Here is a 12,966-nt window from a genome sequence, read left to right as displayed (position 1 = left end):
AAGTGAGGCAGAAGGGATGAGCAGGGTCCAGATAAAGACAATTCTCAGTACCAACCTGAGAAGCTGATCCCTAAAGCACTGAGGTGACTTTGACTCTGTTGCTATAAGTATTCTCCATTTTCAGGCAGCCCAAATGTGAAGGGGAAGTGCAGAGATAAGAATTTACAACTGAGGCTGGGTGCAGTGGCTCACACCTGTAATCCCAACACTTTGGAGCCCAAGGTGGGAGGATCACTTGAGTCCAGGAGTTGAGACCAGCCCAGACAACATAGAAAGATCCCTGTTTCTACAAAAAATAAAAAATTAGCCATACACCATGGCAAACACCTGTAGTCTCAGTTACTCAGGAAGCTGAAACAGGAGGATTGCTTGAACCCAGGAGGTTGAGAGGCTGCAATGAGCTATGATTGTGCCACCGCACTCTAGCCTGGGTATATAGAGCAAGACCTCAACTCTTAAAAAAAAAAAAAAAGAAAAGAAAAGAAAGTTAGTTTACAAATAAAAAGAAAACTACTTTCTTTTTTCTTTTTTTTGAGATGGAGTCTTACTGTTACCCAGGCTGGAGTGTAGTGACATGAGCTTGGCTCACTGCAACCTCCACCTACTGGGTTCAAGCGATTCTCCTGCCTCAGCCTACCGAGTAGCTGGGATTACAGGTGCCCACCACCACACCTAGCTAATTTTTGTAGTTTTGGTAGAGACGGGGTTTCACCATCTTGGCCAGTCTGGTCTTGAACTCCTGACTTCGTGATTCACCCGCCTAGGCCTCCCAAAGTGCTGGGATTACAGGTATGATCCACGGTACCCAGCAAGAAACCTAATTTCTTTCTTTTTTTTTTTTTTTTTTTTTTGAGATACAGTCCTGCTCTGTCTCCCAGGCTGGATTGCAGTGGCACCATCTCTGCTCACTGCAACCTCTGCCTCTAGGTTCCAGGGATTCTCCTGCCTCAGCCTCCCAAGTAGCTGGACTACAGGTGTGCACCACCACGCCTGGCTAATGTTTTTGTATTTTTTAGTAGAGATGGGGTCTCACCATATTGGCCAGGCTGGTCTCGAACTCCTGACCTCATGATTCACCTACCTCAGCCTCCCAAAGTGCTGGGAGAGGGCCGGGCGTGGTGGCTCACACCTGTAATCCAAGCACTTTGGAGACCAAGGCGGGCGGATCACCTGAGGTTGGGAGTTCAAGACCAGCCTGACCAACATGGTGAAACCCTGTCTTTAAAAAAAAAAAAGAAGACGAAGAAGAAAAAGTGCTGGGATTACAGACATGAGTCACCGCTCCCAGCCAGTGTATTGTTTTGCCCAGTAAGAAAACACTTGGAAATCTGAGATAGGAGTGGTAGATGAAGACAAGGCCCAAGAAGCACTTAGTTCCCCTTATTATTGAACCTAGAGACTAGGAATCACAAAACAATTACCTTTTTGAGCACCAAGGGCAGTGAGGGATCTCCTGGGGGCCCCTCAATATTCTTAGCACTTTCTCCTAGTGCAACCTTGTTCATGATCATGGACACAAAGAGATCATACTTCAATAGCTGCCTCAGCAAACCTAGGAGACAAAGAGATTGGGAAGTAAAAAGAAAGGAACACAGGCACCAGCATATTCCCAAGATAGCTCCTCAGACAAGCCCAGAGGAATTTCTTTGTGTCTCCATAAATATAAAGGATGGTTAGAATCCTTAAGCACTAATTTGCTTTTCACATCCATCTCTCTTCCATACAGATCTAATGAGAGCCCACTAAGTGCTAGGCCTAACTGTAAGCTTCATGAGAGCAGGAATAATGTGAGTTTTTTCACCATAACATCATCAATCACCTGGCATAGTTCCTGACACATAGCAGAAACTCAAATATTTTTTATTGACAAAGGTGGCATACACTCCTGCAGGAAAAACAGACACAAAAACAAGTCAGACAAGACCATGCACAGTTGCTCACACCTGTAATCCAGCACTTTGGGAGGCCAAGTCAGGTGTATCACTTGAGGTCAGGAGTTCAAGACCAGCCTGGTCAACACAGTGAAGCCCCTACTCTACTAAAAAAGTAGCCTGGCATGGTGGTGTGCGCCTCACAAGCGCTTATAAGGATCTTGGGTTGTAAAGCAAATGAATAAGATGATATATAACAGAATATAAGACCCATAGTGCTTGAAGGATCCAAAGGATATCACTACACCCCTGGCTGCAGGGGGAGGGTAGGAAGGAAAGGCTCCAGAGAAGAGGAGGCCTTTAAAATGTTGTATGGGGCCAGGGGCAGTGGCTCACACCTGTAATCCCAGCACTTTGGGAGGCCAAGGCGGGCAGATCACAAGGTCAGGAGTTCAAGACCAGCCTGACCAACATGGTGAAACCCCATCTCTACTAAAAAATATAAAAATTAGCCGGGCGTGGTTGCACATGCCTGTAGTCCCAGCTACTTGGGAGGCTGAGGCAAGAGAATCGCTGGAACCTGAGAGGCAGAGGTTGCAGTGAGCTGAGATTAGACCACTGCACTCCAGCCTGGGTGACAGTTTGAGACTCCATCTCAAATAAATAAATAAATAAATAAAGTGTTGTACGAAAAGAGAGAAGGTTAGCATTCCCCTTGACCAGGATGAAAGAGGCCCTCAGGCTTGACAAACATGCATAGGATTAATTTTTTTAAATTAAAAAAAAAACGAGGTGGCATTTAAAAATGGGAATTCTGGCTGGGTGTGGTAGCTCATGCCTATTATCCCAGCACTTTGGAAGTCCAAGGCACGTGGATCCCCTGAGTTCAGCAGTTTGAGACTAGCCTGGGCAATACAGTGAGACCTAGACTCTACAAAAAGTTTTTTTTAATTAGCCAAGCATGGTAGTGCAGGCTGTGGTCCCAGCTACTCGGTAGGCTGAGGTGGGAGGATTGCTTAAGCCCTGGATGTCAAGGATGTAATGAGCTGTGATCATACCACTGCACTCTAGCCTGGGTGACAGAACAAGACCCTCTGTCAAAATAAATAAGTAAATAAAAATTAAAAAAAATAAAATAGGGAATTCCCAGTATTATCATTGAGATTGCCCTCTGCTATGGCCAGGTGAGCTGTAGGACTGCCCAGGGCCTCACCTTAGAGCCCGTACTTGCCCCCTTTTGTTCTATATGCACTAACTCCAATACTGCCCAGCTCCAAGTTACCACAGATACAGGTTGCTTCATACTTTGTGCTTTGGCCCATGCTTCTGCCTTCTTCCCCTTCCATCAATTTAGGACTCAGTCCAGGCAATCCTTTCCTTTAGGAAGCTTCTCCTGTCCCCTGCTCCTACCTACCCTGTGCTGTGCACTTCCAAGATAGCACTCATTGCGCTAGACTCTAGTTGTCCACGTGTGTCTTCTACACTGGCCTGTGAGCTCCCCCAAGATACAGCTTGGATTTGATAATCTCTGTGACCTCAGAGCCCAGCACAGGGCCTGGTATAGAACGAATGCTCACTATATATAGCTAGATTATTCATAACAGAGCTCCTGATCCAAATTTTGAAAAGAAGCTGGCCAGGCATGGTGGGCTCATGCCTGTAATCCCAACACTTTGGGAGGCCAAGGCAGGTGGATCATGAGGTCCGGAGATGGAAACCATCCTGGCAAACATGGTGAAATCCTGTCTCTACTAAAAATACGAAAAAAATTAGCTGGGAATGGTGGCATGCACCTGTAGTCCCAGCTACTCAAGAGGCTGAGGCAGGAGAATAGTTTGAACCCAGAAGGCAGAGGTTGCGGTTCGCCAAGATCACACCACTGCACTCCAGCCTGGTGACAGAACGAGACTTCGTCAAATAAATAAATAAATAAATAAATAAACAAACAAACTAAAAAGAAAAGAAAAAAAGAAGCTGCTGTCACCCATAGACTATAGACTATGCTTTTCTCTACAGTTTCTACCTGAAAACAGGCCCTCACCAGGCACCAATCCACAGTGCTCATCTGTTCTGTCCAAAATAAGAAATCTCCCTGCTCAGAACAGTTGATAGACTTTATGTATTTATGTAAAAAAAACATAGCAGGAGAGGAAGCTAAAAGGTTATACTGGGGCTGCTAAACAGCCTCAAATACAAGCAGAGAAACCTAGCACTATGGTTTGAATGTGTCCCTCAAAGTCACATGTTGGAAACTTAATCCCCAGTGCAGCAGTATTGGGAGCTGGGGCCTATGGGAGGTGTTTGGGTCATGAGTCTGGGGTTTGGACCCTCATGAATGAATTAATGCTATCACCATTGAAGTGGGTTTGTCATCAAGAGAGTGGGCTCCTCATAAAAGAACAAGTTCAGACCAGGCACAGTGGCTCACCCCTGTAATCCCAGGACTTAGGGAGGGTGAGATGGGTGTATCACCTGAGGTCAGGAGTTTGAAACCAGCCTGGCCAACATGGTGAAACCCTGTTTCCACCAAAAACACAAAAATTGGCCGAATGTGGTGGTGGGCACCTATAATCCCAGGTACTCAGGAGGCTGAGGCAGATGAATCGCTTGAACCCGGGAGGTGGGGAGCTGAGACTGCCTCACTGCACTCCAGCTGGGCAACAGAGCAAGGCTCCATCTCAACAACAACAACAACAAAAGGACAAGTTCAGTCCCCTCTAGCCTTTTATCTTGCCCTCTCTTTGCCCTTCCACCATGGAATGACAGAGCAAGAAGGACTTCACCAAATGCCAGCCTCTTAACCTTGAACTTCCTAGGTTCCAGAACTGTGAACCAATAAATTTCTGAACGAACAGGTTCTTCATTATAAATTACCTAGTCTGTGGTATACTGTTTGTTACAGCAGCATAAAATGTACTAAGACACCTGGGCTTTACCCTGGAGGTCAGAGAGAACCATGGAAGAATTTCTGACTTAAGAAAGTGACAGGATGTTAGCTGTACAAGGTAAAGATTAACTTGGCAGCAAGTCTGGGATGCACTAGGGCAGGCAGTAAAGACTAAAGGCAGAAAAAATTGCTGTCCCACTTTCCTTCCTATTAAGAAGTCATACTAACTCTAGGCATCTTTCACACAGTGTGCCTCTCATTTCCCAAACCTTGTGGCTTCTATCTTTTGCAAAACAGCAAACTTCCATACTACTCGAGAACCCAATATCTCAAGTCCTCTAACAAAATATCAAAAACTTATTCTCCCTTTTTTCTCCAGCCTCATGTCTTACCCAAGCAGTTAATCTGCAGCTCCTTTGTCTGGGCACCATCCAGGATGGAAAGGAAGAGGGGAAAAAGCTTCTCCCGGAAGTGTCCTGAAAGCATCTCAGCGGCCACTGGTGAGGAGTACAGCTTCCCATAAAGGTAACAGACAGAAGCTTTTATGCCCTCATTGGGGTATAGTAAGCCTCTCAACAGATGGTCCATCAGGTTGCCTGTTCAGAAAATGACCAAAGAGCCAGAGAAAATTTTACAATGTCAATTGCTATATGAAACTCCAATCTATCATTCCCAATGGGGTAGTAACGGTAAGTCCCTAAAATCCCCCACAATAAATATTTTCTGCATGCTTAATCTAAAGGGAAAACCAAACTAGGCAGAGTGACTCACATCTGTAGTCCCAGCATTTGGGAAGGCCAAGGCAGAAGGATCATCTGAAGTCAAGAGTTTGAGACCAGCTTGACCAATACGGCAAGACCCTGCCGCTACTAAAAACACAAAAATTAGGCCAGGCGCAGTGGCTCACGCTTGTAATCCCAGCACTTTGGGAGGCCGAGGCAGGCGGATCACCTGAGGTCAGGAGTTCAAGACCAGCCTGGCCAACACGGTGAAATCCCATCTCTACTAAAAATACCCAAAAAATTGGCTGGGTACATTGATGGGCACCTGTAATCCCAGCTCCTTGGGTGACCGAGGCAGGAGAATCACTTGAACCCAGGAGGTGGAGGCTGCAGGGAGCCAAGATCACAGCATTACACTCTAGCCTAGGAAACAAAAGTTAAACTTTGTCTCAAAAAAAAGTATTAGCCAGGCATGCTGGTACCTACCTGTAATCACAGCTACTCGGAAAGCTGAGGCAGGAGGACTCATTGGAACCCATGAGGCAGAGACTGCAGTGTGCTGAGATCATGCCACTGCACTGCACTCTAGCCTGGGCAACAGAGCAAGATTCCGTCTCAAAAAAAAAAAAAAAAAAGGCCAGGTATGATGGCTCATTCCTATAATCTCAGCACTTTGGGAGGCCAAGGTGGGAGGATCACTTGAGGCCAGCAGTTTGAGACCAACCTCCTCAACATAGTGAGACCTGGTCTCTAAAAAATAATAATGGCCGGGTGCAGTGGCTCATGCCTATAATCCCAGCACCTAGGGAAGCTGAGTGGGCGGATCACCTGAGGTCAGGAGATCGAGACCAGCGTGGCCAACATGGCAAAACTCTGTCTCTACTAAAAGTACAAAAATTAGCCAGATGTGGTGGCAGGCATCTGTAATCCCAGCTACTTGAACTTGGGAGGTGAAGGATGCAGTGAGCCGAGATTGCGTCACTGCACTCCAGCCTGGGCAACAAGAGCGAGACCCAATCTCAAAATAATAGTAACAATAATAATAATAATTAGGCCAGGCACGGTGCCTCATGCCTGTAATCCTAGCACTTTGGGAGGCCAAGGTGGGTGGATCACAAGATCAGGAGTTCTGCATGGTGAAACCTGGCCAGCATGGTGAAACCACGTCTCTACTAAAAATATAAAAATTAGCCAGGTATGATGGCACACCCCTGTAGTTCCAGCTACTCAGGAGGCTGAGGCAGGAGAATTGCTTGAACCTGGGAGGTGGAGGTTGCAGTGAGCCAAGATCATAGCACTGCACTCCAGCCTGAGCAACAGAGCAAAACTCCAAAAAAAAAAAAAAAAAAAAAAAAAATTAGCCCAGCCTGGTGGTGGACACTTATAATCCCAGCTACTCGGGAGGCTGAAGCAGAAAAATCACTTGAACCTGGGAGGCAAAGGTTGCAGTGAGCCAAGATCACGCCACTGCAATCGTGTGGGCGACACAGAGATCTCGACTCTCTCAAAAAATTATTATTTTTTTTTTAAAAAAGGGAAACCAACTTAAAGAAGTTTATTTGCCCTTTGATAAATCCACTGTGAGATATTTATTTGCATTTCACTGATAGAAAAAAGTGCTTCTATATTCCAGAATTCCTCCTTCCATCCAAAAGGAAGGTTCATAGTAGGTACTTAATTAATTTGTGTTAAAGAATGAATGGTAATAGTCCAAGAATAGAGTCAGAAATCTGACCTTTTTCAAACTGACCAATATACAGCACATTTTGCAAATGGGGAAACTGAAGGCTAGAGTAGGAAAGTAATGTCATCCCAGGTATACAGAATGAATGGGCCACCCAGATGGCAGTATGATAAAAGCAGGTAAAAGGGCAGTGGCAGCTCCTGCCACAAATCACTCACCGTGCTCCATTACAAGCTGGTCTGCCAGAGCAGGGATGGCATCCACCAACTTGCCAAGAAGAGTCAGGGTAGCCAGGCTGCCTCGCATGGAGGGCATATTACATAGCTACAGAAAGCGAATATGTTCCACTCTGTCAATTAGGATCAGGACAGATCTCCCACCAAAACTAATCCTGCCCTACCCACACAGGCATGTTGCATGCGTCTCTCACCACAATCAGCAATCAACTTTTTTAGCCTAGTGTCCAGTGCCCCCATTAGACTGGGAACTCCCAGAGGAGAGGGACATGAGTCCCTTTCCTGAGTCCTCTCAGAGTCTTCAGTACCTAGCTCAGTCCATGTTTGTTAAACTGAATTAAAATTAGCATATTTTCACCCCTATGGAACCAGAAACTGGAGGACAAAAGTTTGAAATGTCATGAAGACAGAACACCGATTCAATGTAAAAAAAAAAAAAAAAAAAAAAAATACTGGCTGGATGCAGTGGCTCAAGCCTGTAATCTCAGCACTTTGGGAAGCCAAGGAGGGCAGATCACCTGAGGTCAGGAGTTCGAGACCAGCCTGACCAACATGGTGAAACCCTGTCTCTACTAAAATTGTAAAAATTAGTGGGGCCTGGTAGCCCATGCCTGTGATCCCAGATACTCAGGAGGCTGAGGCAGGAGAATCACTTGAACCCAGAAGGTCGAGGTTGCAGTGAGACAAAATCACACCACTGCACTCCAGCCTGGGTGGCAGAATGAGACTCGATCTGAAAAAAAAAAAAAAATTATCATTGTTATTATAACTACTCTTACTGAACATTCTCTGTATACCAGGCACTATGCTTCATGCTTTACAGAGAAAGTCAATAGTCCACGTTTTACCTTTTCTATTGACTAGCCATACCACTTTTGGCAAGATTCTTAACTCTTTTTTTTTTTTTTTATTTTTTTTAAAACGGAGTTTTCTTTTTTTTACCCAGGCTGGAGTGCAATGGCGCAATCTCGTCTCACCGCAACCTTCGCCTCCTGGGTTCAGGCAATTCTCCTGCCTCAGCCTCCTGAGTAGCTGGGATTACAGGCACGCGCCACCATGCCCAGCTAATGTTTTGTATTTTTAGTAGAGACGGGGTTTCACCATGTTGACCAGGATGGTCTCGATCTCTTGACCTCGTGATCCACCCGCCTTGGCCTTCCAAAATGCTGGGATTACAGGCGTGAGCCACCACGCCCGGCCGATTCTTAACTCTTGTGGGTAATAATAACAGCTTTACAGGGTTGATAGGACTGAATGAGATACTGCATATAAAACACCTAATACAGTGCCTAGCCTATACAATGTGCTCAATAAATCTTAAGTGCTCATCATAATAACAAACATTGATATACATAATTATAAATTCAATCTATTAATCACATGTAAAATAATTATGACATAATTGAAATATAATTTATACTGAAATGTTGCTTGTGATGGTGTTAAGATAAACATCTGTCTTCCTTCTGCAAAATAAATGAAAAGTTATTCTGATATTATTGCTCAGTCTTAACACTGCTCTTCAACTGACTTTTTTTTTTTTTTGAGTTGGAGTCTTGCTTTATCACTGAGGCTGGGGTGCAGTGGAGTGATCTTGGCTCATTGTAACATCCACCTCCTGGGGGTTCATGCAATTCTCTTGCCTCAGCCTCCTCAGTAGCTGTGATTACACTTTGGGAGGCTGAGGCAGGCAGATCACCTAAGGTTGGGAGTTCAAGACCAGTCTGCCCAACATGGAGAAACCCTGACTCTACTAAAAATACAAAATTAGCTGGGTGTGGTGGCGCATGCCTGTAATCCCAGCTACTTGGGAGGCTGAGGCAGGAAAATCACTTGAACTTGGGAGGCAGAGGTTGTGGTGAGCCGAGATTGCGCCATTGCACTTCAGCCTGGGCAACAAGAGCGAAACTCCATCTGAAAAAAAGAAAGAAAGAGGCTGGGTGCGGTGGATCACACCTGTAATCCCAGCACTTTGGGAGGCCGAGACAGGCGGATCACGAGGTCAAGAAATTGAGACCACCCTGGCCAACATGGTGAAACCCCACCTCTACTAAAAATACGAAAATTAGCTGGGCGGGGTGGCGCACACCTGTAGTCCCAGCTGCTCGAGAGGCTGAGGCAGAATTGCTTGAACCTGGGAGGCGGAGGTTGCAGTGAGCTGAGATCGCACCACTGCACTCCAGCCTGGTGCCTGGCGATGGAGCGAGACTCTGTCTCAAAAAAAAAAAAAAAAAGAAAGAAAGAAGTCGGAGCGTGGTGGCTCATACCTGTAATCCCAGCACTTTGGGAGGCCGAGGCAGGTGGATTACCTGAGGTCAGGAGTTCTGAGACCAGCCTGGCCAACATGGTCAAACTGTGTCTCTACTAAAAATGCAAAAATTAGCCGGGCATGGTGGCAGTCACCTGTAATCCCAGCTCCTCCGAAGGCTGATGCAAGAGAATCGCCTGAACCTTAAGGCAGATGTTGCAGTTGGCAGAGATCGCCCCACTGCACTCCAGACTGGGGGACGAGCGAGACTTCGTCCCAAAAAAAAAAAAAAAGGGAAAAGAAGAAAGCTATAAAGAAACTGGAACAGGATCAGTGGCCCCAGGCCTTAACTCTGATTCTGCCACCAACTGAGTGAACTCACAGACTTCAATCTGTCATTTGTTCAAAGAATGCTTGATCCAGCTCTGACAACTGAGGACTCTGAGATATCTCAAGAATCCGTAGATATTTACTGACCTCTTTGTGGCACTCATCCAGCAGGCAACGGATGGTCTGCTCCAGCTTCAGCTGCGTTGTGAGCTGAATAAGGACTGAGTAGACACAATAGCATTACTAACCAGGACACACCACCAAACCAAAGTCCGCCTTCCATGGCCCTTCTACTCAGTCAATGCAGGGTCGTGATTTGCCTGGGATAATTGGTATTATTCTTTTCTATTTCTTCCATTAAACTATGTGTACACATCCAAACTCAAGGAGTTCTAGATGCTGCTTTTTTGTTTTGTTTTTCCTTTTGTTTTTCTTTTGTTTAGAGACATGGTCAACATCCAGGCTAAAGTGCAGTGGTGTGATATAGCTCATTGCAGCCTTGAATTCCTGGGCTCAAGCGTTCCTCCCACTCAGCCTCTCATGTAGCTGAGACTAGAGGTACATGCCACCATGCCTGGCTAATTTTCTAATTTTCTTGTAGAGACAGGGTCTTGCTATGTTGCCCGGGCTAATCTCAAATGCCTGGGTTTAAGCAATCCTCCTGCCTGATTCCCAAAGTGCTGGGATTATAGGTGTGAGTTACCATGCCTGGGCTTCTTTTATGTCAGTGGTTCTCAACTCAGGCTGCACATCAGACTCACCTAGGAAGCTTTAAAAAAATACTAATGCCCAAGTCCCACTCCAGACCAATTAAATCAGAACGTGTAAGGGAAAAGCCCAATATATTGTTTAATGTGAAGAAATATACACATATATATACACAAAAATATATTTATATTTAAATATATTTTAATGTTTTATACTTAAAAATAATTTTCAAAACATAAAATTCTAGTGTATTTCTAAAGTTCTCCAGGTAAGTCTACTGTGAAACCAGATTTGAAACTGCTATTTTATATTATCTCTACTTTTCCCTTCCTCAGAGTTTGCTCCTTTATATATACTAAAAAAAAGAATTATTAGCAAGTTCCTGTGCCAATTATTACATTATCTCTCAGCTCCAAACCCACCCTTGTCTACAATCATTTGTGGTACTTCTGCTGGTGTCTTTGAGGAGAAATTCTGCAAGGTTGGAAAAGCTGCAAACTAAATTCAGCAGCTGCTGTGAGAAGGTTCTGTCACTGTAGTGTCAAGAGGCATTCTAGGCTAACATGCTCAGAAACAAGAAGCAGGCAGAAAGCAAACAAGAATAATGAGGAAGGAGCAAGTCCTTCTCCCCTGACCCTTAGAATCCCTCCAGTGCTCTTAACCTGGGTGAAGTTCCTGGGGTCTGGTAATGGTTCTGCAAGCTGTGCTGGTACCAACCAGAAGTGGATGGATGGCTGCAGGATTGTAGCTCCACTAGAGGGTGGCCTTGAAGGAAAATGATGACGGGAAATCCCCCAGGTGGTCAGAACAAGTGGTACACTGTCTACATTAGCTACGATGAGAGCTGGTCAGAAGTACATACAGATCATATTGCCTTATAAGCAACTGCTAACTCTTTGGCTGGATAGTCACAGACTTGAGAAATACACAATTGAAAGACTGGTAACTGGGCCAGGTGTAGTGACTCACACCTGTAATCCTAGCATTTTGGGAGGCCGAGGAGGGTGGATCACCTGAGGTTGGTAGTTCAAGAGCAGCCTGGCCAACATGGAGAAACACTGTCTCCAGAAAAAAATACAAAATTAGCCGGGCGTGATGGTGGTTGCCTGTAATCTCAGCTACTCAGGAGGTTGAGACAAGAGAATCGCTTGAACCCAGGAGGCAGAGGTTGTGGTGAGCCGAGATCGCGCCATTGCACTCCAGCCTGGGCAACAAGAGTGAAACTCCATCTCAAAAAATATATATATAAAAATTAGCCAGGCATGGTGGTCTGTAATCCCAGTTACTCAAGAGGCTGAGGCAGGAGAATCACTTGAACCTGGGAGGCAGAGGTTGCAGTGAGCCAAGATTGTGCCACTGCACGCCAGCCTGGGCGACAGAGTGAGACTAAAAAAAAAATATATATATACATTGGTGACAATGAGGCCTGGAGAAGATGGACCTTTCAGAATGAGCATAAAGTATGAAGATACTTGTCTCTTGTGTGAATATTTCCTAAAGAAAATCTGCTGTAGAAGAGGTTCTCAATAACCAGGTGGTCAAAATGGCACATTTTTTGAATGTTAATTCACCTCTTTCCCTAGCCATCAAGTGCTTATTCAATGGATCCATGTACAAAGCGGCTATAGTGGCAGAGCTGGAGGCTATGCATGGGGCTCAACAACCTGGACTTTCTCTTGTCAAGGCTGAACTGATTAATGCTATCACTGAGTGTCTAATCTGCCAACAGCAGAGACCAACACTAAGACCCCGGCATGGCACCATTCCTGAGGGCACCAGCCAACTATATGGTGTCATGTGGATTACACTATACTTCTTCCATCCTGGAGGGGCAGAAATTTGTCCTTACTGGAATAAACATGTATTCTAAATACGAACTTACCTTCCCAAACCATAATACTTCTGCCAAAAACACATCTGTAAGCTTACAGAATGGCTTATTCAATGTCATAGTATTCTGCACAGCATCACTTGGATCAAGGAACTCATTTCACAAGAGAAGTGAGGCAAAAGTAAAAAAAAATAAAACAAAAAGAGAGAGAAAGAAGTTGAAGACCAGCCTGGGCAACATGGCAAAACCCCGCCTCTAGTAAAACTACAAAAATTAGTCAGCCGTGGTGGCTTATGTGAGTAATCCCAGACATTCAGGAGACTGAGACAGGAGAATCACTTGAACCTGGGAGATGGAGGTTTCAGTGAGCCAAGATCACGCCACTGCACTCCAGCTTGAGCAACAGAGTGAGACTTCATCTCAAAATAAATAAATAAATAGGCCAGGCA

The 12,966-nt window shown here is 45.2% G+C and overlaps 1 protein-coding gene and 1 pseudogene across 1 annotated transcript in view; one reads left to right on the top strand and one right to left on the bottom strand.

The window, feature by feature from the left end:
• MEI1 (meiotic double-stranded break formation protein 1) overlaps positions 1 to 12,966 on the bottom strand; it is a 92,691-nt gene that overhangs the window by 69,215 nt on the left and 10,510 nt on the right. Inside the window, exons 4-7 of the mRNA XM_032270161.1 lie at positions 10,126 to 10,199; positions 7,383 to 7,488; positions 5,151 to 5,354; positions 1,422 to 1,552 (exon numbers count right to left, since the gene is read on the bottom strand). Of these exons, the coding sequence (XP_032126052.1) occupies positions 1,422 to 1,552; positions 5,151 to 5,354; positions 7,383 to 7,488; positions 10,126 to 10,199 (515 nt within the window). The remainder of the gene's footprint in view (positions 1 to 1,421; positions 1,553 to 5,150; positions 5,355 to 7,382; positions 7,489 to 10,125; positions 10,200 to 12,966) is intronic.
• Positions 2,552 to 2,644, top strand: LOC116544099 (annotated as a pseudogene).

This window comes from Sapajus apella, unplaced genomic scaffold (assembly GCF_009761245.1).
Source record: "Sapajus apella isolate SASKATOON/1434 unplaced genomic scaffold, GSC_monkey_1.0 scaffold205, whole genome shotgun sequence".
NCBI lineage: Eukaryota > Metazoa > Chordata > Mammalia > Primates > Cebidae > Sapajus > Sapajus apella.
The sequence above is the reverse complement of the archived record's forward strand: the minus strand, read 5'-3'. Positions and strand labels throughout refer to the sequence as shown.